A 26,808-nucleotide genomic window follows, 5' to 3' on the forward strand; every position below is an offset into this window, starting at 1 on the left:
GAAAGCACAGCTAGACTCTAATTTTGAGGGTGAAATTGATTGTATAAGTGACACCTCAGACTGTGAGTCTTCAGATGATGATAACCCAGATGAGTTTTTTGAAACACCATAATTTAGGACCGAACAACAGATTTCAACAGGGGCAAGGGCCTCACCAGGCGACAAGAACTGGACCATTTTGTGAAAGAGATGAGTAATAGTGTTTTCTCATTATTGATGATGCCTGTGTATGTTTCATTTGATATAGTTCATAAGTAGACAAGTGTTAGAGGCAGAAGTACATTTAAAGGAAACAGACGAAGTAGAAATGACAATATTTGTTAAGTTGATCATTCAAATATAAAAGCAAAGATGTCTGTGCTTATAGTGCAAAGAAGGTGGCAGCCCTCTCTTCAACAAAATGACAAGTGTCTGAGTTTTCAACAGTCTTGAGGCTTAACACCGCGAGTGCAAGAAAAATCAGAAGGAATGCTAAGCTAGCAATCTATGGGAGATGGATTTGAAAGCTGGAATCAGTGTTTGCAGTTGGGTCTGCTCCAGATTTATGCATGGCAGCTGAGGAGCGAGCTGTATTTAAATGATGGCCTCTGCTTCATGTGTATCTTCAAACCAGGACATCATGGAGCGCAAGTTTGGGTTTACTCTGCTTAAGATCTTATTAAATTTTCTACTAAAAGTGTCTTTTTATCATCCTATTATTCTTTCTTCTATAAATTATTTATATGATTACTTTAAAATATCAAAATAAAAAATGGTCCACTGGTCCAGATGATTTTGTCCTGCTATCCTGAAGGTCAGCACATTGAACCTCACACTGAGTATACCTGAGAATCACCTTGAAAAGGTGTAAAAGCACAAATTTCCCAGGACCCAATTCCAGAGACTCCAATTCAATACATCGGGGATACGAACCAGCTGTCTAATATTCTCATACAGTTGGTAAATGGGTTAAATTTGAAGACCAACTGTTTTAGAAAGAGAATGTGGACCATCCACCCTGTATGGCTGACACACTTACCTTCAGAAAATTTCACACCTATTTGATGGTGAAATTTTCATGCTGTGACTAAAAGTCAACATTAAGCTCTTTTCTAAAGTCAAGACTCTAATAAGCTAATAGCAGTGTTTTAATGTCCCTTTTGAGGAAAGGCATATTTAAAGTTCTATTAAAATATACTTGCTTACATCTTAGATCTATTGCTTAAAATCAGCTAAGTTCTTTGACCATCGATTTCAGTAAATTCTACGTCTCCACTGTGGGGAAGAGCACTTTAGCTTAAGTGCAGTAAGAAGGATAAAAGAGTTGAGGAAGGTTATTCCCTTAAATAAACTGATTCAAAGTTGCAATACTTCTACACTAACACTGTCCAAAACTAGTAAAAAGAAAAAGCAAAGTATAAAGTTAACTCTAGGCCATGCATGCCTAGAATTTCTGCAATCTGTTTTCTACTTCCCTACAATTTCTTCTGTACATGAACACTGTGTGTCTCATAGGTCAAGAAACCTGGAGACAAACTGGGTGTGGTGGCACACGCCTGAGTTGCTCAGGAGGCTGAAGCAGGAGGATCACAAGTTCAAAGCCAGCCTCAGCAACTTAGTGAGAACTGTCTCAAAAGAAAAAATATAAAAAGGTCTAGGGATGTGGCTCTTCAGTTAAGCACCCCTAGGTTCAATCCCTGGTACCAAAAAAAAAGATAAAAAAAAAAAAAGTCAGGACAGGGGGAATATTTAGGAGTGTTCCAAGTCATGTTGTTCTCCACATGATAAAAGGTTTGTCAGTGATGTGAGTCTTCTAAGGAAGGATTTAATTATTTGTATGTAAGACCTGGACATTTTTTTCCCTTTTGTGGTGCTAGGGATTGAACCTAGGGCCTCATGCTTGCAAGGCCAGCGCTCTACCAACTGAGATATATCTCAAGCCCTTGGACAGTTTCTAAACTTACCTGGTTTTGTGTAAAACCTCATAGTCGGTCACGGGCAATCCAAAAAGTTGTTCACCGGACGAATATGTGACAAATTTCCTCCAAAGATCATCAAAATTGGCCTATAACAAAGATTTCTAAATTGTACTAAAATGTAATTAATTTAGATCCCATTTAAGTAAACTTTATCATAACTGAGCTAAAAGCTAGGTTGAGGTTTATTTATTAGTATCTATGAAACAAGGACTGGTGAAGCAAATTTACACTTATGCCAATCTACTAGAGGAAAGTTGAGCATTTAAGAAAGTGAGCTTTCAAACATTCTAAAAGCATCCATTTTATAAAATTCTTTCTTTAATAAATTAAGTGATCTCCAGAAGACCTAAATTTCAAGTTGCAATATACACACCTGAAAGTAACAAAACTGCATTTGTAAAAATCTGTAATAAAGGCAAATGCACTAATTAAGACTGGTCATATTTCCCTCCTACGGGTTAAAAATGAGTGAAGTGTGCTTGGTTCAGGTATCACCTGCCTGTAATCCCACCTACTCAGGAAACTGAGATAGGACGATCACAAGTTCTAAGGCCAGCCCGGGCAACTTAGTGAAACCCTGTCTCAAAAAATATATGTATGGAGGGGACGCTGGAGATGTAGTTTAGTAGTAGAATACCCCTGAGTACCCTGAGTTCAATCCCCAGGACCACCGAAATAAGTAAATAAATAAATAAGTAGCATAATCCATTCAACCCTGTTTTTTCTTCATGCAAGCGTCTACAAAACCAGAGTCAATTTTAATACTATTTGAAATAATTCTAACAATTTAAATCAACAAAGTCAATACTCATATTTTAATTTTTCTTTTGAATTTGAACTTGGTTATAAATTTGGAATGCTAACTATTAAGAGTGTTCAGAGCATACATGTAAACAGAAGTAATTCACCTGGAACAAAATATGTGCACTCTACATAAAGGGTGCAGTATGGTACCCACCCCACTCCACCTCTGCCCCAGCTTATCTTCAATTTCCCTTTCCAGGTCAGTTACCATGGTCAACGTCTCCCTAAATCTCTCTTCGCTGGTCCCTGCTCACTTCCAGGCTCTTCACTGCTGGGACTTTGTACAAGCTGCAAATTCTGCCTAACTGGCTTTTCCTCTTTCCCCAGGCTAACTCTAATTAGTCCTTCAAGAGGTAGCTTAGCTCCTCCTCTTCCAGGAAGCCTTCTCTGTCTGCCCCAATATCCCTACCTGAGCTGGGAGCCCCTTAGCCCTGTTTCCATGACACAGGTTCTCCTAAGTAGAGTATAATGATCATCACGTGGTTTTGGAATTACCTTTAGTTTGCTATCTCCCTATTGGATTTTAGCAGTTTAGAGGTGAGAACCATTTCTTAATCAAATATCTATTGACCAAACCACACAGGAGTCATTAAATTGTTGATATTTTTTTAAATTATTGAAAATGCAGATGGGGAATGTAAAGAGAACATAAACATATTTTTCAGTCATGGCAGGAAACAGGAAAATAGGGCTAGGGTTGTGGCTCAGTGGGAGAGTGCTTGCCTAGCATCTATGAGGCACTGGGTTCAATCCTCGGCATCGCGCAGAAATAAAAATAAAGTTTTGGATGTGTCCATCTACAACTAAAAGAAAAAAAAAAAACTTAAAAAAAACAACACCAGGAAAAGACCAGGAAAAAAATTTGAATTGCCTGATGCTCTCGACAGGCTAATTTATAGAGGAATCTATGAATTCACAAAACATTAATCCAAATGGGTGTGTGATTTTTCTTGACAAAAATCTGAATGCAGAAAAGAGCCACGGGTTGACCTGATTCAATGAGTACTTCGCCGTCTGGGGCAGGGACGTTGAAAGGGATGGACACAGCCAAACAACGGACACGAGGGGAAGACGGAAAACCCATCTGCCAATCTTATGCGGGTGACTTTTATTATGCTATAATTTTATCACTTTATTTATCAAATGAGATTCTTGGAAGTAGAATAAAATATTATTTAAATTCACAATCAGGGTCTCATTCTCTAAAAATGCAGAGGGAGATTTTGTGGAGAAGAGTCTGGAGGAGCACAGAGAAGGAGTGAATCACATCATTTAGGTGATTAAAATATAATTAAAGGGGGCTGGGCACATAGCTCAGCTGGTAGAGTGCTTGCCTCACATGCACAAGGCCCTGGGTTCAATTCCCAGCACCACAAAAAAAAAAAAAAAAAAAGATATAATTAAAATTTGAATATACTTTAAACATTAACTTTCCTATTATAAGCTAAAACATAAATTTCCCCCTACAATCATCTTTAAAAAGAGCACCTGGTCAATCCTGGTCAATGTAACAGATAAGTGTGGTTTTACCTGAAATATCTGTAGCCTGTTGCTGGCTTCTTGGGGTGGTATATTTGGAACCATGGGTCCTTCCTATGAGAAATAATACAATCTCCATTTTCATTCTTAATCAGATCATCCATCTATTCACTGAGTCTATCTAGTCTTTTCTTTTAAATCAATAAGCATTATTTTTCATTTAAATTGTCTAATTTTGTCCTGTACTTGAAATTTTTATTCATTTTTTCTAACAGCTTTATTGAGATATAATTCACATACTAAACCATTCACCCACTTACAAAGTGTACAATTCAATGGTTTTTAGTATATTCGGAGTCGTGCAACCATGACTACTATCAATTTCAGAATATTTCATTATTCCAGCTTCCATTCATTTTTAAAGGTCCTTCACACAGCTAATGAAAGATGTGGAAAAAAAGAAACACATCCTGTATGAAGTGTGTACCTCGAGAGCTCTGCTGAGTTTCACTTATGATGATAAATGATCATGTGTGGTTGTGCATTAGAATAACCAATGCAGAATTCTTAGATCAGCCCTCTTGTACTAACTGTTCAACCAAATATGGAAACCGAGATACACACAGGTTGAATACCCGGAAGAACAGAAGGCAGTCTGTGGTGACCAGGAACCAATCCACGTTTGCAAAACAATACCCCAAAAATAGCTTCCCCAAAAGGCAAAGGAATGGGACAGCTACCTATGTAGTGACAGATTAAAATAACAAGGAAGAGTCCCTGCGGGAAAATGAAGAATATTGAGGCTATTAATGTGGTCTGTACAATCAGGAATATCATGGATATGCCAAATAATGAATGATCATAATAGTGTTTAAAGGGTAAACCGAGGCACAATAAAATTTTAAAGTATTTGTTTCATATGTCGGACAGTTCCAAACCAGAAGCGGTCTAGGGCCTCCACTGCAATTAAGAGAGGGGTTTTATGGAGTGAATGTGGAAGTAATACCAAGAAATTATATGACTGATTGCTTTCCTTAGTCTACCTACTGGAAATTCTCTATTTACATAATTATAAATTCACTGTTTCTCATTGGTTCAGTTTAAGTTTTGCTTTTCTTTAATAGAGACATTTGCAAGAAATAGCTCAGGTTAAGTAAGTTTCCTTTGTGTTTGCAAATCAACCAAGGTTAAGGTCATTTATGATGCCCAGTGGTTTTTGTGTGCTCGGGGATCCTTGAGACAGGGACTCCGTTTTAATATTTTTAACTACAGAATGACAGGGCAAATCAATGTTGATTAGTCCATCTAAAAAAGACTTATTATGTGTTATCAAAAAGCGTTATGTCAGTAGCACCAAGGGTTTAAATCATTTTTTGCATTCAGATCCATTTGTGACCACTAGAAATAGAATAATTTAGTGGACTTCCTTGAAGTTGAACTCAAAAGTTGAGTTCAAGGAAGTCCACATTATCATTCAGAATATGAGGTTGAGCAGTCTGAGGGAATGACATTGATTACTCATTTTCAGTGACCTTTCTGGTTTTCTAAGAGTTAGTGACAAGGCAAAGTGAGGTGGCATAGGGCCCTAAGCCCTAAGCCCTGATAGTCTCTGACAGCCTCCCCACCCTGGTGTTAGATCTACCAGGAAATCTGAGAATTCTGGCCCAGACAAAGAGCAAAACCAGGCCCTTTGTTCCTTCCACCATCTCTAGTGTGGTTTGCTCCTTTTAACTGGCACATCTGCTTGCTTTCTCCAGAAAACATGCCTAAAGGAATAGCCACCCATCCTTTTTCCAGACAGCTATAAATATGCAAATAAGGCTGCTTACACACAAAGCACCTATTTCTAAGGTTCATCAGGGTCCCTTCAGATTAAACATATCACCCAACGTTTTAACACCCAGCACAGTTCAGTTTTAAATTACCTGCTCATATGATTCTGCAAAGTTTGTTACATCCTCACGAAAAACCTCCACAGCCTCCAGTAGATTACTTTTAAAGTTTGGCTGCACTTGAACTAGTTCGTCTTGCACAGAAACCTGGAATGAAAAGGAATATTCGACATGAGAGTGAAAGTCACATATTAAAAAGGAAAACTGAGGGGCTGGGTTGTAGCTCAGCAGTAGAGAGCTCACCTAGCATGTGCAAGGCACTGGATTCAATCCTCAGCACCACATAAAAATAAATAAAGTCAAAGTTAAAAAAAAAAAAAGGAAAACTGCAATTCTATTCCAGCAAGTGTCTTTTCTCACAGGTGTCCTGTAGGAACAGGGATGTCTCTGTTTCCTTGTAATAAAATACATCAACAACCCATATGCACCTACAGGAGATTCGAATCATTCTAATTTGTGATCCGAGAGGCTAAGTCATTTTCTCTGAAATTGGTAACTGGAAAGCTCTCTGGTTGACCTAGCTCAGGCCATCACTATGCCCCGGAAAAGAGTTACTATGACAAACCCAGTCTGGGTGACATGCTCTCTCTGGGGCCACATCAACAGCTGGATTAGCAATCTCTACTAGGTTCACAAGGCTACAGAGCTTGGAGCAATTCCCAAAAAGAAAGTGATATTACTGTAGGTATAAAAAACATTACAAGTATCCTCCACATTAACTCATTCAATCCTGGCAACAATCCTATGCAGTGAATTCTATCATGCTAATATTATACCCATTTTACAGGTGAGAAAAGTGTGGCACAGAAAAGCCAAGTAACCGCTCCCAAAATCCCAGCACCAATAAGAGGTAAGATCAAGATTCAAAACCCAGCAGTGCAGCTCCTGGGTCCCTGTTCTTAATCACCCTCAAGTACACCATCTATGTATAAGTTGAACATACACTACTTTAAGTTTAATGGTGATTGTAGTACAGAACAGTGTATCTCTCCTAAAGGATAGTCAAAAAGATGGAAGAATAATCCAAGTGTATCACAACAGAAGACTGGTTTTCCCTCAATCTCAGTGGGGAGTTCTCTGTTTCCTTTCTATGGCTCACTTCCCTGATAAACCAGCAAGCATTTTTCAAAGCAAGCAATTAGTCAATACCAAATATGTATTTAAATAAACATGAGCATTTTATATGCATTACTTCAAGTGAGTCTCACAACTGCATATAAAAAATTATTAATATTCTAAATGACCACATGAAGAAATTGAGTAACAAAGGTCATTAACTTGCATTAGATCATTCATTTGGTTGGTGGCACAGCTGCAATCAGTATGACCCCAATTTCAGTTCTGTGTCCTTGCTACTGTGTCTTGCTTCAATATCAGTGACAAAACTTTGCATAAATGAGAAATTTAAAACCAACATCCAATTTATTTGATATTCAATGAAAATTTTCAGCATAATTAAAGAATGCAGAGTTCACTTTCAATGTTTAACTAGGGTGTGTAAATTTTTACCAACCTCAGAAATGCTTACAGAAATTTATAATTGTAAATGTCTACATTAAAAGAAACACAGTATCTCAAATCAGGAAACCTAGACCCACCTTAACAAACTAGACAATGAACAAACTAAACCCAAAGCAAGGAGAAGGAAGGAAACAATAAAAACTAAAGAACAGATAAAGGGTATAGAGAACATTTTAAAAAGAGAGAAAATCAGTAAACCAAAGGTTCTTTTTGGAAACGATCAATAAAACTGTCAAATGTTTACCAAGACTAATCAAGAATAAAGGAAAGGAGACTCATATTACTAACAGTAGGAATAAAAAAGGGGACATCATTATCAGTCTTGTAGAAATTAAAAGAATTATAAAGGCACAAGCAACAAAGTGAACAGGCAAAACAGGAAATGAAAAGAAATATTTACAAATCATCTCTCTTAGGGGGTTAATATCCAGAACATATAAAGAGCTCCCACAACTCAACAACAAAAACAGAAGCCTCATGATTTTAAAATGGGCACAAGATTTGAACAGTCATTTCCCCAAAGAATATATATATATATATATATATATATATATATAATGTTCACTATCACTAATCATTAGGGAAATGCAAATCAAAACCACAGTGTGATACACCTCACCCATTAGGATGGCTACTGCCAAGGAAATAGGAAATAACAAGCATTGGTAAGAAAGTGGAGAAATTGAAACCACTGTCAGTGGCAACGTGAAGTGGTGACACACTATGGAAAACACTACGACATCTCCTCAAAAATTAAAAATAGAATTACTATATGATCCAGCAATTCCACTTCTGGGGATATAGCCAAAGAACTGAAAGCAGGGTCCCAAAAACATACATATTTGTTCACAGCTGTGTTAATCACAATAGCCAAAAGGAGCAAGCAAGTTGAGTATCCATTAATGGATGAATAAAATGTGATATATGCATGTGATGGAATATTCAGCCTTAAAAGGGAAGACATTCTGACACCTGCTGCAACACAGACAAATGTTGAGGACATGTTGCCAAGTGAAAAGTGCCTGTCACAAAAAGACGAATATTATAATTTTAGTTTTATGAGGTAGCGAGGGTGTTTTAGTCAGCTATTTCGCTGCTGTGACTAAAGGATCTGACCAGAACAACTTTAGGGAGGAAAGGTTTATTTGAGGGCTCACAGTTTCAGAGGTTTTAGTCCACAGAAGGCTGGCTCCATTCCTCGGGGCTCAGGTGAGGCTGAACATCATGGTGGAAACGCGTGGCAGAGGGAGGCAGCTCACATGGTGACCAGGGAGCAGAGAGACTCCACTTGCCAGATACAAACATACATCCAAGGCCACACCCCATGACCCAAATCTCCAGCCACACCTACCACTTCAGGTACCACTCGGTTAATCCCTATCAGGGGATTAACCCACTGATTGGGTTAAGACTCTCACAACCCAATCATTTCTCCTCCAAACCTTCTTGCACTGTCTCACACGTGAGCTTTTGGGGGACACCTCACATCCAAACCGTAACAGAGGGTAATAAAATTGATAAAGATAGAAAGTAGAATGGTGGTTGTCAGGGGGAAGGTAGGGGAAGGGGAAAATGGAGATGATAAAGTGTAAGATGGTAAATTTTATATTCTATGTATTTTATACAATTTTTAAAAAAGCTTAGCACAAAGCTACAGTAAACAAGATTGCATTGCCCTGATGTAAGGATAGACATATAGAGCAATAAAATAAAACTAAGAGTCTGCAATAAGCCCTTCCATTAAAGGGAAATTGATTTCCCACAAGAATATCAAGACAACTCATTGGTGAAAGAAAAATTTTAAGTAGCAAAGCTGAGACAACTGGATATACACGTTTTTGCTGGACTGCCAACTTACACCATATACAAAAATTAACTCGGAATGAGTCAGAGACATAAATGGAAAATCTAAAATTATGAAATTATTATAATAAAACAGGACTAAATTTTTGCAGTCCTCCTTGGTCCTTGGTTTTCTATACACAATACCAAACCATAAGCAACAGCAACCATGGATAAACTGGACTAAAATATTAAAAATGCATGTGCTTCAAAAGACATCACCAATAAAATTAAATAAACCAATGAATGAGAGAAAATATTTGTAAAGCATATATCTGATAAGGGACTTGTATTCAAAGTGTATAAAGAACTCTTACAACTCAATAAGAGTACAAGCTGGGTGCAGGGGTGCACATCTGTAATCTCAGCTTCTCAGAAGACTTGGGGCAGGAGATTGCCAAGTTTGAGGCCAGCCTGGGCAACTTGGCAAGAGCTTGTCTCAAAAAAATATAGTTCAGTGGGAGAGGGCTTGCCTACTAGCATGTGTGAGGCCCTGAGTTCAATCCCCAGGACCAAAAAATGAATGAATGAATGAATGAATGAATGAATGATTAATTAATTAATTAAAAATGCAAACCAATTTTAAAAACAAGTAAAAGACTTAAATTCACATTTTTTTCCAAAGAAGATATAACAAATGGCCAATAAAAGGGCCTAGTGAAAAGATGCTTAATATCATTAGCCACTAAGAAACGAAGTACTGGAGCGCTGGAGATATATCTCAGTGGCAGAGCACTTGCCTAGCATATGCGAGGCCATGTGTTGATCCCCAGTACAGCAGCTAAAAAAAAAGGAAAGGAGGAAGGAAGGAAGGAAAGAAAGAGGGAGAGAGAGAGAGAGAGAGAGAGAATGAAGTTCTGTAAGTGAAAAGTCAGCCACAAAAGACCACAAATTATATGATTTCATCCATATTAAATGTCCAGAACCAGAAAAGGTAAATCCATAGGAACAGAAAGTGGATTAGTAGTTGCCAGGGCTGGGGTAAGAGGGAGAATGGGTACAGGGTTTCTTCTGGGGTGATGAAAATCTTCTAAAATTAGATAATGATGACGGTTATAAAGTTTTGTGAATAAAGTGAAAACCACTGAATTGTATATATCCTAATAGTAAACTCTAGGTGTGGCATTGAATTATATCTCAATAAAACTGTTAATTTAAAACAATTATGTAGCTGGGCACAGTGGTGCATGCTTGTAATCCCAACAGCTTGGAAGTTTGAGGCAGAAGGATTATGAGTTCAAAACCAGTCTCAGCAACTTAGCAAGGCCCTAAGCAACTCCAGACTTTGTCTCAAAATAAAAAATAAAAAAGGACTGGGAATGTGGTTCAATGATTAAGCACCCCTGCACTCCATCCTCAGTACCAAAAAGAAATAAAAGAAAAAGTAAAATAAAACAATTATGCTTTTTAAAATATGAAATATTTTTAAAATAGTGACTTCATAAAAAACAAATATTAAATTTATACTTACAGCTTTGCTCTGCAATTTGTTGAAAGAATACCTCAAGGTATCAACAGCTTCTGACTCTTCCTTGGTTACTTCAACTTCAAATCTGTTTAAAATACCGTAGGCTTCCTGCAGAGTAGAGGTGAGTTCAGAAACACCACAAGGGGAAGCAATTGCCAAACAATTTAGATGCCTTCTGGAAACACACTCTACATCTCAGGAGACAGAAATTCTACAAGAGTGGTTTTCAAGATTAAAGATGTAGAGAAAGCATGTTTTAATTCTCACCAACCACCACATAATGACTCCAAATCACAGGCTCTGCAAGCTGCATTCATTAAGCACCTCTGTGATTCTGGTGAAAACAGACAGATCACACTGGGAGACATTATCCCATTAAATACCCTAGACTTCGTTTCTGTCTCTCCCCTTGACCTTGTCCCAGTGCCACACAAGATAATTCCTCGTACTCTACAGGAATTGGCTACATAAGGAATAATGATGATGTGGGACATAGTCCAAAGAAAAGAAATTTGAGCAATTCAAGGAATGGACAGGCAATTGCCCTTACCAAAAGAATGTCAACCAAAGGATAAAGCTTGTGTAGTTAGTTAGGAAAAAATACATGACAATGTATTCAATCTTAAGGAATAGGGGGTCAGCATCCAAAATTCCCACACACTAAGATTATTAAAAGTACTAAAAGTATGAAGTACATTAGGTACCAAAAAGCATAAATTCCAAATGGGTTCAAGAAAGCAAAAAATAGTGATAAGCACTGGGCACAGGAGGAGGCAGTGGGAATGTCAATCCCCCAATTCTTGGGAGTAAGGGAAGGAACACATTGTCTCCAAAGAAAGTAGAAAACACTGTTGAGTCTGATTTGTATTATCATCATGAGTCAGAAATTTTAAGTATCCTAACTATTATTACTAATATTAGTCATAAAATACTTGTGATAGACAAAATAATAGCATCCCCAATGCTGTCCACATACCAATTGCCAAAACCTGTGAATATATTACCAAAAAAAGGCAAAAGACTTTTCAATTGTAATTAAGGAGTTATCAATGGGGAGAGTATCCTAAATTAACCAGATGGGGCCTACATAATCACAAAGGTCTATATAAGGGAAAGAAGGAGGCAGGGGAATTGGGAGTCAGAGTTAGGTTGTTTTACACCATTTAGAATTTATACTTGGTGATTTGTTATAGCAGCAACAGCACACTAATACAGTACATTTTACAAAATCATCCTTTCTTGATCTAAATTCCAACCGTTTACCATTGAGCCTAGATGGGCTGTTCCCACTAAACTGCCTATGGCATGCCACTGTCATGAGTGAGACCTATAACTGGTTTTTAAAGAAAGTTAAAGATATTTGGAGAACTTGCGTAACATACGGGATTACATGAGAGGGTACAACTATTCCTTTGCATGAAATGGTAGTGGAGTATTGTTGAAAACTGTACAGCACAGAACAGCATTGTTAATATAATAACATTCCTTTAAATACAATTTGTTGTTAATAATTGTCAAAACTCTCCTAAAGGCATCAACATCAACTTCATAAAGAAATTTTAACATTATCACCTTTATAGAATGTTCCTATTTGAAAAAAAATTAAATAAAACATTTCAAAACAGGAAAATACAATAGCTTCTTACTTCAATTGGTCCCAAAGTCATGTCCATTTGGATTTCATTATCACGGATACAAGACAAGGCTTCCATTGCAAATCTGACATCATCTAAATCACGAATAGGTCTAGATAACTTTTTCAAGTATTCATTGATAAATGCTATCATGTCTGACATTTTCTTTTTGTATTCTTCATTCAAATATCGACAAAGTAACATCTTCCATGCCTTCGCCTCAATTGATAAGGCTAATTTCATTGGCTCTGATGAAGAGCAAAAAGATTACAATAGAATATAATTGGCATTCTGAAACAATTCACTGTGTGTGTGATCTGAGCGGCTGTCCTGTACTGTCCAACTCAGTGGTCACCAATCACATGTGGGGCACCTGAAATGTGGCTAGTACAAATCAGATGTGCTGGTAGATTGCTAGATTGTGAAGACTTAATTCCTGTCCCCATGGAGGATGCACAGCTGTGCATGGGAAAGACACATGTGGGAGAGAATTCCCAAATCGCTGTCTCTGGCCACCCCAGTAGCAGTCCTCAGTCATTCTCCATTCTCCTCTAGGGGACCCCTCTCAGTGGCCTGAAATCTGTTGTTCAGCCTGCCAAGCCATGGACCAATTTTCGGTTATTCTGCTCCCTGCCTCCTCCACCGGGGCAGAATATTTGTATACCCTGCACCCTGGCTCATTGTCCTAGGTCAATCCTGAACTATGATGAACCAATCAGAGTCCATTCTTGAGAATTTGGAAAGAGAATTAGGGAGCCACCTGATCTGGGAAACAGAAAAAGTTAGAGGGAAGAAGAAACTGAGAGGCAGAGAGACACTCCTCAGCTTCTTCTACCTCCCCTGGTCATGGTCCTGGTCTGTTCTGAAGGTCTAGCTATGTCTTGATTCCAGGAGACACTCTTTTTCCTTAACATAGTTCAAATGGGGCTCTGCTTCCTGAAAACAAAACAGCTGGAAGCTGCTTTATGAATCCTCACCCATTCCTCCTCCTCTATCAGGGCCCCTTAACTCCCAGCCTCTGCTGAGTCTGCAACATGGCCGCTCCCTCCCAACTTCCAGCACTTGAGGGGTGAGATCCTACCACATGGCACCAGAAAAGGGCCTCTTTTCTCAATTCCTCAGGCCCAGGAATTCAGCCCACTTTTTCCCTTTCTTTATGGCAGGTGGTCACCTTTCTACAGTTTAGTTTCCCCTGTCCAAAACAAGCACCCTGATCCCCAATAGGACTGTGCTAAATTGTTTTTCATATTAAGGAGCACAGCATTAACCATTATGAGGAAACAAGGAGTAATTTTTAAAATTTGCTGTATATACAGTTTCTAAATCTCTATAGGAGGTCTTGTGATTATTGCCCCTAATGTACAGCTCCTGATCTCCAGCTAATTAATTCCCACAAGTATGAGAAATACTTGTATGAGTCTTCCCCAAATTAAATCCTTTCTTGGTAGATAAGGCATTTAATATTTATTGAACACCCACTGTAGGTCAGGGTTTATGCTAATGTCTCACAGAAGGCAGTTCATGAAGTGAACACTAACTCCAGCAGAGGAAATGGAATTTAAAGTAGTCAGGTAAACCCGAGGAGTCAAACCCCAAGGCCACAGTCAACACTGATGATTTGAGTACAGATCTGAAAAGCTACAGAAGGCGGATAGTTGATGTAAAATAGATATCATCTGAGAATGAAATCTTCCTACACATTCAAGACAGATTCATAGGAACTGGGGTTGTAGCTCAGTGGTGGAGTGCTTGCCTGGCATGTGTGGGGCACTGGGTTTGAGTCTCAGCACCACATATAAATAAATAAAATAAAGGTCCACTGATAACTAAAACATTTTTTTTTTAAAGACAGATTCATTGTCCTGTAACCATGGTTAACAATTAGTCACCATGATCAATTCAAACCCAAAACTTAGATCAACTGTTTCCTGATAGGTCTGCAAATCACCCAGGGTGACTCCCTCCTCAATGCCAACTCATCTGAAGAGACACACCAGTAAACCCACCAACTAACCAACCAAAAGGTCTCACCTGAGTAGGTAAGCATCCTTCTATAGATGAGCTTAACCTAGATCCATAATCCTTGAACTATATGCTGTCCAGACACCCTCTATGAGACCATCCGTCAGCCCTCTGGGGACAGTGTGCCTGACCATCACAGTTTACCATAGTAAGCAATCAAGTCAGCTTGGGCATTGTATTTCACATACTAAATGGTTTCTCCTCACCATTGGACAAAGGACTTCTCTGGGGACCTCAAACTGTTTTGACCCCTATCATGTATATAGCACTCTCCTCACAGTAACCTAAAAGAGGCTTTTGTCTCCTGTTTTAGTTGTCCAATAGCTACCTGAGGAATCTGCCTATGAACTGTGTACATGTGTGTTGGTAAAGAATATAGATGGTCCAGAACTATTTAACACTTATAATACAATACTAAGACAGCTTAATAGCTGCTTGCTCAATAAAATAGCATTTCATGTACAAATGCAAATACACATAACAAATATTTTTAATTACCTGTATGCAATTCAAGTGCACCTACAACAATAATGGGCTTCAACTCGTCAATCTCCTGTTCAAAAGTAGCGTAATGTAGAATTTCTGATCTGATTTCAGTCAGAGAGGGGTTGTTAGCCAAAAACTCCTGCAGTAGGCAATAGTTAATTTTTCTTTATTTTTTTAACAGTATCAATCTTATACTTGTAATCAGTAAATTGAAACCTTGCACTTATTTATGCACTTGTATACTTATATGTGTTCTGGGGTCAATGGCCTAGGAAAGAACAGGATATCCTGGCAGTCCTAGGAGAGAGAAGGAATTTCACCCTCCACAGCAAATAACCAGTTATTCAGAGTTCTAAAGTTTCCTTAAGTCTCCAGGATAAGTCTATTTAGACCCAGTCAGCGAGGTCTAAATAAAAGTGACACACACTTCAATACATGGCCTCTGGACAGTGTCTGGCACATAATGGGCACTCGGTTTTTAAAGGAATTCAATGAAATCTGTCAGAGCCTTGTTATTATTAATTGCCTCAGACTGTCAGTGGGAGAATTACAAACAGCCACAACCAGTCAGGTGCTTGGCATTTATTCTGGGCCTCTGATCATGAGTTCCTGTCATTGCCTCTAATGTCTTCACGATCCCCGCTCAAGAGAGAAGAGACTAACAGAACACAGACATTCCAAGTAGCAGAAATCTACCTTCACTTTCACGTCTCGGTCCTCTGTCCAGAGACTTTTGTACTTCTCAAAGTCCTGCAGGGCTTCCTGGGCTGCCTTTCTTAAGGAATTCACAGAGGAAGAAAGTAGGAGGACCAGCTTGGAAATATCCTTGTGCTCCGCCACCCCTGGGTAAAAATTCTTCAGCTTCCTCGCAGGAATAACCTCTTCAAAAGATTCTGAAAGTAGAGGTTTTTACACTCTAGATAACTTCTTTGTTCAATTTTAAATATTATCAGTTTTAGTACTTCTAGAGTTTTTTCTTCAAAAAAATCTATTAAAGGCTCTACAAATAGGAGTTGTGACAAGTAATTGAGATATTGTCTTGCTATCTTCACTTCTCAATCTATTGTGTCAGATTTTGAGGCCTAGATTTCTCTAACCTGGAGAAAACATGTTATTCAATGGGGAGAACTAGAAGACACTAATTTAAACCCTCCAAATTTAGACAGGTGCAGTGGTACACACCTATAATCCCAGTGACTCAGTAGGCTGAGGCAGGAGGATCACAAGTTCAAGGCCAGACTGGCCAACTTAGCAAGGTTTTAAGCAATTTAGCGAGGCCCTGTCTCCAAATAAAAAGGGCTGGAGATGTATGTAGGTGGATAAGCACCCCTGGGCTCAATCCCAAGCATCAAAGCCAAAAAATTTAAAAAGTCCTTCAAGGAAAGTTTCAAAGAATTAAAATTGCTACTGCTATCCTAGAAAAGAGCATAGTAGTTGAAGGAGAAAGACCACATGTACTACCCAAATGACCTTGGACCAATTATTTCTTCATTAGGATTAAGTGAGACATGCCCCGTCTGTTGTCAGTACAGCATCTGATACACACAGATCATGCAAAACTATTAACCTCTGCTATAAATATCCTCTACCAAAACACAAATTTGATTATGTCACTGGCTTGACTAAAAATTCTCAAAGATTCTCCAACAAGAGGAGGCCTTACAGATACTTTAGTTTGGCCGGTACAGAAATTAACTTTTATTTATTTTTTTATTTATTTATTTTTGGTACCGGAGATTGAACCTGAGAGTGCACTGAGCCACATGCCCAGCCCTTTCTTATATCTTATTTCAAGACAGGGTCTCGCTGAGCTGCTTGGGGCCTTGCTAAGTTGCTGAGGCTGGCTTTGAACTCACTATCCTCCTCCCTCAACCTCCTGACCTACTGGGTTACAAGCGAGCCCCACCATACTCAGCAGCAATTTATTTTTTAAAAAACAGTCATTAACAATTAAAAATAATGACACTTCACATGCAATTCCAGATTCCTAGCTTCTCTTTCTTTTTTTAAAAAATTTTCTTTACTTATTTTGATGTGGTGCTGAGAATCGAACCCAGAGCCTCACACATGCTAGGCAAGCACTCTACCACTGCGCCACAACCCCAGGCCCTCAGCTTCTCTTTATTTTAAAGGGTTATAATTTTGAAGCCTGGGGCCCATAGTTCTGCATGGCTACAATGAGTGGAAGTTCAACAGTATGCTGGATTTACCACAGTCCCTGGTAAGCCCATTTGCTCCTTTATTTTGTCTTCTATTTAGTCAGAATTAAAGCAAAAGAAAACATAAGACATTGGTTTTTTTAATTAATTAATGTTGGAATGTTCAAGACTTTTCACTGCTGAGAAGAATTTCACTACATAGATAAACCATGTTATCTTTATCCTTTCTAGACATTCGTTTTCTTAGCAATTTGGGGCTAGTACTAACAATGCAGCCCAAATGTAATGCTGAAAGTAAAATTAGTGCTAAGGTTTACTTTAATTTTTAACTTTTAAGATGAACTAATTTTTCAGATTACTGTAGTAGAACAGTGATTAAAAATCCTTAATCATCCATGCCCCCAAACTAGAAAGAAATAGCTACCTGCTGTATTTTAGGTGAAAGATGGGAGAAAGACAGTTTTAAAAAATTTAACCAAGAAGCATATTAAAATAACTTAAAAAAAAAAAGTGTACACTGTCAAACCCTAGAAAAATCAGAAAGGCCATGTGCTAAGAGCGACAATCCTAAGATTCTGTTTGTGAGATTTAACTTACTCTCTTCCCGCTTCAGCGGCTTTCCTGTGCTTGGGTGGGTCAGGTCAGTAGTGGTCCGAGTGGGGCTGGAAATAGCAGACTTGATGTGGCGGACCTGCTGCTGACCCCAGTGAGCCACCCCTCTGCTCACCTCCAAGGTTAACTGGATCATTCTGTTAATGGCTTGCTGAATGTCATCCAGACTGGGAACCATTACCTGTGGAAAGAAGTAGCCAGGACACAATACTGCCAGCACAGACCACCTGTCCCACCAAGTCTCACTACCCCGGTTCCCAATGGAGCGGGTAAAGCTTTGGCTGGCCCTACAGGAGGCCGCTTTGAGGGTGGGCTGCAGACTTTCTCCACCCTGCAGTTTTCCCATTCCACCCATTCCTGCCAGCCAAAAGGTCAGAGGAAGTCCTCATCACCCTTTCCCTGTGAGCATGACCAGATGCAGCAGAAAAATGCCAACTACACTGGATGTCCATGGAACAAAATGACCGAAGTAGCTAGATTGTGACCTCAGTCCTTTGGACTGAGTCAGATAAGCTACCCTTCAGGACATGTAAATGTGGAGTTCAGTGGTTCACAGGTGGCTCCTGCCTGGCATCTTGGTCACTGGGGCATTTGTAGAGAGAAGCCATGGGAAGACTCAAGGGATTCATGGTGCTCAGGACACGTGTTTTCCTTTCTATTCTGCCATCAGTGGGTTGCTTCACAGTGGTGGGGTGGGGGAGGGGTGAGGACTTCCATGATGACCTTATTTAAGTGATTTAGTGTCCAAAGTAAGAAAATGTCAAGCAATTTGTAGGATATCTGACAATGGATGGCAGAACAAAAACTTAACTGCTACACCAGCCTTCGAAGTATGTGAGCTATGCAGATGTAATTTTTTAATATAGATATAAACGATAACTTTTTAATTTTGTTAAAGACTAAGAGAAAGTAAAAAGATGAATAGGACTAAGATGGTCCTCTAAGTGAAAGTTCAGTTCTAATACTATACTTCCTAAATACAGTGCCAAAATATCGTTGTATTTAATACTTACCACGTTAGGGATTGCAAGATGTACTTCGGTTTTAATAAAGGAAATGATATCTTCTGACCGTTTTCGTCCATAAGGGCTGCAATAAGAGGGACATTAAGCTGATGAACTTTCGCCTCAAATTTCACAAATAGCTCATTATGCTTCAAGCTTCCATACTAGAAATAAAGCCTGTTTTCAAAACACTAAATTACACCAAGAGAATGTTACCTATAATAGAGCCATAAATTGCAGAGAGCTAAGAAAACACAATGATTTAACAGTCCTAGAAGTAAAATGTTAATCTCACAGACATTTTCTAGTATTTGAACGTTTCTCTTGCAGTAACCATTTAATAATATCCACTCAAGGCATTCTTTGTTCTCTGCCCTGCGATGCTGCAGGATGAGATCAGCAACAATAAGCACCTACCTTCAAAGACATGGTTAAGTACACATTTCTGAAAGATTGAACAGGAGGTTTCTGGTTGAGGTTTTCCAAAAAGTGCTTTTCATTAAAACAGTATTACTATCAAGAGACTCAGGAGGCTAAGACAGGAGGATCACAAGTTCAAGGCCAGAGTTAGCAACTTAGCAAGGCCCTCATCAACTTAGGAAGATCCTGTCTCGAAATAAGTAAGGGCTAGGGATGTGGCTCAAGAGGTAAAATACCCTGGGTTCAATCCCTAGTACCAAAAATAATAAATAAATAAGAATCATGCATAGACATACAGACACATGCCTAGTCATGAAGGACACACCCAGAGCTGCAGATTAGTTTGGGTCTATCCCTCTGCCTTGACCGCCATCCCCATCCCAGGCAAAAATATTAGAAAAGCAAATTTTCTATTCTCTTTTTCTCTGGGAATGCAAGAAATACTGTCATTACTGAAAAACACTTCCGTGTAAGTACGCACTCACCAGAGAGGTGTGAAAAAAAATAGACACTGAGCTCAAAAGCAGAGACCTCACTTTGAGAGCCTAGGCCAACATCAATGGTTCTCCCAGATTAACATATTCCTAAAAGGAACATTTTGAACTAAAAGCAAGGAAGCAAACAAATGGTCTCTAACTCATGGTGTCCCTGTGAAATTTAAGGTGCAGCAATAAAACAAGGAGATACTGGAATACAAAGGGTACACTCTGAGGATTAGAAAGAGTTCCCTAAATAGAAACAAGCAGCCAGACTAAAAGAGGCAGTGAATAGCTCCTAGATCATTCAGTAATTTATTTGGCAAACGAGAGGGTTGGCTCAAGGAAGTCTCCAAAATTTCAGATGCAAACTACAAAGAGATAGAAATTACTTGGAGAAAAAGGTCAGATCATGGTAAGTAACATCTTCTGAGTGCTTATAACCTATGCCAGGCACTTTCCATGAATTAACCCAATTCATCTCAAATTCACTCTGTGAAGCAGATTCTGAGAAAATTACTTCTATTATACAGATTCGAGAACCAAGGTAGGGTGAGGTGAAGGAATTTACAGAGTCACTCAACTCAGAAATACTTCACTACCTAGGTTCAGGGTGTGAATCCTACACAGCTATGGTAAATAAAAGCAAGTACTTCTTTAATTTGAAGAATAAATTTATTTCTCATTTTGGAAAAATAATGTGTGCCCAAAGGATTAATGGGGAAGGGACGCACAGGGAGACCCACATCTAAACACAATATATATATATATATACACACACACATACAAACATATGAAATGTAATTTGTGAATTCAAGAATAAAAGAGAAATTCTGTAAACATCAAAACCACCACAAATTGCTATTTAGAAAGGAAAGGAAAATCAGATTAGCAGCAGAATTGACCTCTGAAAATGGGAACAAAAGAAGTGTTTGTGAATATGAGAAAAAGGGATTATGATCCAGGAAGTCCACACAAGCATTTGTGTCTGGGGGTAAGAAAAAGACATTTAGACAAGTAATGACTTTGAGTTTCATCCCCATGTATGCTGCTCCAAAAATTACTGAAGAGCTGCAGAACTTGTAAATCAATGTGTCATAGCGAATTTATTCTTCAAAAGGGTCTCTTTGTACCTGGTACACTTGTACTCCCAGCAACTCAGGAGGCTGAGGTAGGAGGATCTCAAATTCAAGGCCAGCCTGGGCAACTTAGTGAGAAGATCCTGTAAAAAAATTTAAAATAGCTAGGGTGTGGCTCAGTGGTGGAACACCTTGCCTGACATGCATGAGGCCCTGGGTCCAATCCCTGGCACTGCCAAAAATAATTGAATTTAAAAATAAAAAATACTGGGGACATAGCTCAGTAGTGGAGTGCCCCTGGATTCAATCATCAGTACCACAAAGGAAACAAAAGAGTGAAATTAAAAATTGAAAACAGAAACTCACTCCAGATAAAACTCAATGTATAGTAGTATGAAAATTCTAAAATAAATACATTGAGAATGTTCAAAGAGATAAATAAAAGCTGTCTCCCAAAGAAAAATTTTAAAAATAGAGAAATTGCTAAACAAGGAAAAAATGATACAATATTTGGAGGATAAGGGGGAAAGTACTTATCTAAATATGTAAAATGCAATAGACAGCATAATCTCCAGAACAGAAACAGAGAGATCCTTGCCTATAATGTAGTTCGCAAAGGCAAAAACAGTATGCATGTATGTACGCATGTGTGTATGCATGTATGAATGTGTGTATGAATGACCGATAGTGAGCAGACAAGGAGGGCAGACTGAGAGGCCCCAGCATACAAGATGACAACTTGTCCAGTGGACCCAGGAGAGTCCTTGGTTGACTCTGACCTGGCACCTCATCTGGATGGTGCCCTTTATTCAGAAAGTGTCCCAATTGGAACAATAAATTACACTCGGTTAATATTCAACTAATCAGCACTCCAGAAGAAGTCAATGAAGGAATGTCCTAGCAGTGATAACTAAAGAGGAAATTTATGAGATTTTTCCAGAATTAAGGAAAACCATGAGCCCTCAGATAGGAAATGCACTCTGAGAACAAAGCAGGACTTAATAAAGACAAATCCACAGAGGGTCAGAAAACAGCAGACACATCAAGGACAAAAAACAATCTTTGGTTAGGGGTGCTGCAAACAGCAGCCAACCTGGGTCAGAGAAAAATGAAGAAATACTTTCAAAGCACTGAGAAAATAACTAAAAACAAAGGCACCTTCAGATGTACAAAGAAGAATAAAAGAACCCACCCCCTCACAAATCCTCACTAAAGAATGGATGGTACACAAAGCATACACCAAGAATCTGGGGATTCTATTAAATATGCCAGAAAATAAATTATTTTTGAGTGTTCAAAAAAAAAAAGACAAAACTAAAACATCAATCCACAGTAGTAATAGAGGCACAGTACAGTAAGTAAATCCTGCACAGCCCTTGTAGTCAGAAATAACTTGAGGAAATTGCAAAACTACAGAAAGGGTTGTAATTCTAAATTTAAAGATAAAAGACAAAGAGTGAGAAGAAAACACAAAATAAAATGTCAACCATATTTTACAATCACAATAAATGTAAACAAAATTCATGAATAAGAAGACATCATTAGATTAAATGAAAATAATCAGGCATATGATGCTTTTGAGAGACACAACTGAAAGTCTTAAGTGAAGGCTTTGAAAGAGATGTACCCCCAAAACTAGGAAAGTAACATTAATGACAGTAAAAAGAACAGGAGGAGTCAGGACTAATATAGAGAGGTCTGCCTAATAAACACAAGAAGAAGTCCTCTTAAGCAGACATACCTACTATGACCTTGAATGCAACTAACAGCATATCCTTAAAATACATGAAACAAGAATGACCAAAGCAGAGGAGAGATTTTACAAGTCCATAATCACACTAGGAGATTTTAACAATGAAAGTAAATTAAAAACCAGCAGTTGAATATATTGAATATAGCCTAGGAATAAAACTAACAAAAATGTGCAAGACTTTACCCAGAGAATTATAAAACTTCACTGAGAGATATTAAAGAAGGTTTATATAAATGTAGAGGTACAACAAAATTCTAAATGGAAGATGCACTGTTTGCAAGGATGCTAATTCTCTCCAAATTGATCTAGGAATTCAATGCAACGTAAATGTATCCCCTCCCCCCATTCGAACCCCCAATAAAGTTGATTTTTCAAATTTGCTTGGTAGTTAATTAATTATATGAAAAAAAATCATATTGGTCTACACCTTATACTCAGCATAAACATCAAACCAGATGGATTAAATCTCTAAATGTAAAAGACAGAACTATAAAACTCATAGGAGACATTATAAAGAGAGTTGTTTTATTATTGTTGTTTTGTTTGATTTGCTTTCAGGACTGGGAACTGAACCCAGGGAGGCTCTACCACTGAGCTCCATCCCCAACCCTTTTTATTTTTTATTTTGAGACAGGGTTTCACTAAATTGCTAAGGCTGGCCTCAAATTTGAGATCCTCCTGACCCAGCCTCCTGAGTTGCTGGGATTAAAAGCATCTGTCACCACACCTGGAGAGAATTTATTTTAAAAGACATAAAAGTCCCAAATCACCTAGAAAAAGATTAATAATTCTGAATATTTGAAACAGAAGATTGCTAAATTTGAATATTTTTAAAACTCAGCAAAAGAAAAATGAAAATTAATAAAGAAAATGAAAAGGTAAGGCACAACTGAGAGAAGGTATTTGCTAAAGTAATATATTGCAAATAGTTATTACTTAATCCATTGCCCCAAAAAAGCAGGCCAAAAATCCCACAAATTAAAAGGAAAAGACAAATGGTCCATAAACACATGAAAATATATTCAATCTCATCATCAGAAAATGAGAATTTAAATCCCAGTGAGATGTCATTTCACACTCTTCTGTGTTAGTAAGAAATTCTAAAATGAAAAATACTGTTTTCAAGGATGAAGAGCCACAGACCCTCTCACGCTATGGGTTGCCTGGTGAAATGAACCGTGCCTGCACCCGAGAACCCAGAGGATCTGCTCTTAGCAGGTGCAGCAAGAGACCCATAGAAGAGTGCTCAGAGGTGTTTCAACCATGACAGCCCAAGCTGCAAACAGCCCACACCACCGCCAGTGGCACAGCTAAACACTGCCCAGGAGTGAACATGAACTGCTGCAACACAGATGAGTTTCAGAAAGGTAACACCGAGCACAGGTCAAATACAGCAAAAGTAAACGTCGCCTTGATTGGGGATAGAAACAAGTGGTGAGCTGTAAGGGAAACCTAGACAATGACCAGGACCAAGTTCAGGCGAGCAGGGAGAGGACCAGTCGGGGGCGGCCAGTCTTCCCTACCTTGGCCGGGGGTGACAGGAACATGGTTGTTTATTCGATTATAGTACTTACAATATTACAGGAATGTTTTCAAACAGCCTTTAATGGATGCTGTATTTTAAATTTTGTATTTTTTTTAAATTAATAACCTATCAAAATATTATTAGAATCATATTATTACAGGTAGTATTATCAGACATAGTGAGCATATTTTCAACTTGCCTTGCAACAAATATTCTTTTCTTCATTGTGTCCAAAGATAACCGAGTAGCTTTTTGAAGACTGTCCAGTAATTGATGAGAGAAAAAAGCAAAGACCTCTTTACACTCCTGTAATAAGAAATCGTATTAAACTTCATACCCAAAAATAAGCTTCTAACATCCCCAAAACAATGACACATATGAGAAGTTACACGTGAAAGGTGAGAAATAATAAACTCTACAATTCCAATGACACTGTATAAATAAATGTAATACTAAATTACTTGTCTCTGTCTTTTTAGGCAAATAACATTATATGAAAAGTGTGATTGCAGCCAAGTGCGGTGGTACCCACTTGAACTCTCAGCTAATCAGAGGCTGAGGCAGGAGGATCACAAGTTTGAGATTAGTCTGAGCAACTAAGTGAGATTCTGTCTCAAAATAAAAAGGGCTGAGGATGTAGCTCAGAGGTAGGATACTTGCCCAGCATGGGTAAGGCCCTGGGTTCCATCCCTACCCAATGCCAAAAAAAAAAAAAAAAAATAGAGGAAGGAGGAGAAGAAGAAAAAGAGAAAGAAAAGAAAAAAGAAGAGTGTATTTGCAGTAATACCCTAGCAAACCAGAAAGACTGACTCAAAGAATGAAATTCAAAAACAGATTTATTTGAAATAATTCCCATTGCTCAACACTGAATAATTCACCCAACAAAACCAAAGCACTTGAAGTGCTGTGTATTTCTCAATGCTGAGGGGCGTGGACACAGGTGAGGCTCAGCACGGTGGGCAAAGAGTAACATACAAGATCTTCCAGCCCCTGGGAACCACCCTGGACCCTCTCTCCACACCCTTCCCGCCCTTGGGAGAAGTAGCCCGTGCAGCTGGTCAGAGAGCAGGACAAGTACTGAACCTGGCAGGCAGAAATACAGCCTCTCAGTTGTTTTGTTTTGTTTTGCTTTGCTTTGCTTTTGTTTTTGCAGGGTTTGGGGGTGGTGAGCCCAAGGCCTCACGCTTGCTCAGCAAGCACTCTACCACTGAGCTATGCCCGCAGTCCCCAGGACTCATCTGGCTCACACAATGAGGTGCCGGCTACACTGCACCTCATTGCTGTAGAACTCTGCCCCTCTGGGGCTACGTGGGAGAGTGAGGTTGGGTTGGGTCAGAAGGGTTATCAGGAACAAGCAAAAAAGAATATCAAGCTTCTCCATGCAGTCAGAGGTGACAAATGAGCAAGCTAAGGCACAGGCATTAACAGGATATGAGGGATTAAAAGAAAACTGACAGGAAGAGGAGAACTCAGGAGCATGTGAGAGTGACGTTCAGAGTTGACAGGTGACCAAAAGAGAAACCCCATGCCTCCTTCTCAACCTTCTCACCACAGGGTGACCTTTTGCCCATCCCATCCGTTTCTCCTGCAGGGAGAGGCCACAGGTCACCCATAGCCCCAAGTGAATCACTATCAGGACTTGTGATAAAAACAATTCAATTAAACCCGATAAGAGGACAAAGTTCCACACTGAGTCAAATGAATGGGCACTAGCAGTAGCACTGACTATCTAAGGAAACAGGGCCAGACCTCAATAGAGGAAGATCCTATAGAAAGTGTAACAGACAAACCACATCGAAAGTTAATAATATTTGGGAGAACGTTAAGGATTTACACAATGTACAACTGAAATTTATATTTTCTGGAACAGGTGATAAATTGGGCACAGGGTGGATGCAGGACTTCCTGGAAGAAGCCCCATTTGCCACTACGTACAATCCAAAGAGTCCTGATTCTGTGAAATGAGCAAGAGGCTGTTTCCCAGTACACACCTTCTTAAACTCGTCCTCTTTGTCATTAGTGTCACCCTCGTTCACCATGCTGGGCTCGTAATCATTGCCTTCACCCTCCTCCATCTCACTTCCAAAAACAACGTGTTTCTGATGTTCTACGGACAGAAGACAAAACAAACACATAATCTGTGAAATTTTTAGCATTCGGTTTATTCTGTGTAGCAAAACCTTCTTAGGAAGCTCATGTTTTCAAAGCTGTTCAAGACTCACTTTTCATCTTTTTACATTTATATTTTTTTTTTTGCATTTGTTCCTATAGGAGTCATCCTCGAATTCAGTTTAAATCATGAATCTCAGTAAAACCATCATTTTACTAAGAAATATAATTCTGCCAACATATTCTTAATGTCTAGAATTAAGACAAGTTTTAAGAGGGTTTTACATATCATCTTTCTTAATTATTTGTTCACCTATTGAGTTTTCTAACGTAATAAACTAGGGTTTTTTGACACTTGTGATCAAAAACTAATTAAACTAAGTGACAAATTCTAAAAGCAAAGACAGCATGCTGTGCATTCTCATTTTAGGCTCAAGTTTCTCATCCTCAGCACTACTGGTATTTTGGGTTGGATAATTCTTTGTTGCTGAGAGCTATCCTTTGGACATTTAGCAATATCTACACAGGGCAATCTAAGCAACACTAAAAGTTCTAGGTTCTTAAA

At 38.7% G+C, this 26,808-nt stretch overlaps 1 protein-coding gene across 1 annotated transcript in view; it reads right to left on the reverse strand.

Moving 5' to 3' along the window:
- Positions 1-26,808, reverse strand: part of DNAH8 (dynein axonemal heavy chain 8) — a gene marked incomplete at its 3' end in the record, with an annotated part of 249,573 nt that overhangs the window by 167,433 nt on the left and 55,332 nt on the right. Inside the window, exons 19-29 of the mRNA XM_079148326.1 lie at positions 26,126-26,241; positions 24,334-24,440; positions 18,891-18,966; positions 17,863-18,058; positions 15,803-15,999; positions 15,119-15,245; positions 12,611-12,846; positions 10,968-11,072; positions 6,167-6,280; positions 4,293-4,355; positions 1,944-2,044 (exon numbers count right to left, since the gene is read on the reverse strand). Of these exons, the coding sequence (XP_079004452.1) occupies positions 1,944-2,044; positions 4,293-4,355; positions 6,167-6,280; positions 10,968-11,072; positions 12,611-12,846; positions 15,119-15,245; positions 15,803-15,999; positions 17,863-18,058; positions 18,891-18,966; positions 24,334-24,440; positions 26,126-26,241 (1,438 nt within the window). The remainder of the gene's footprint in view (positions 1-1,943; positions 2,045-4,292; positions 4,356-6,166; positions 6,281-10,967; positions 11,073-12,610; positions 12,847-15,118; positions 15,246-15,802; positions 16,000-17,862; positions 18,059-18,890; positions 18,967-24,333; positions 24,441-26,125; positions 26,242-26,808) is intronic.

Source organism: Sciurus vulgaris (assembly GCF_902686455.1).
Source record: "Sciurus vulgaris genome assembly, chromosome: 7".
NCBI classification, from domain to species: domain Eukaryota; kingdom Metazoa; phylum Chordata; class Mammalia; order Rodentia; family Sciuridae; genus Sciurus; species Sciurus vulgaris.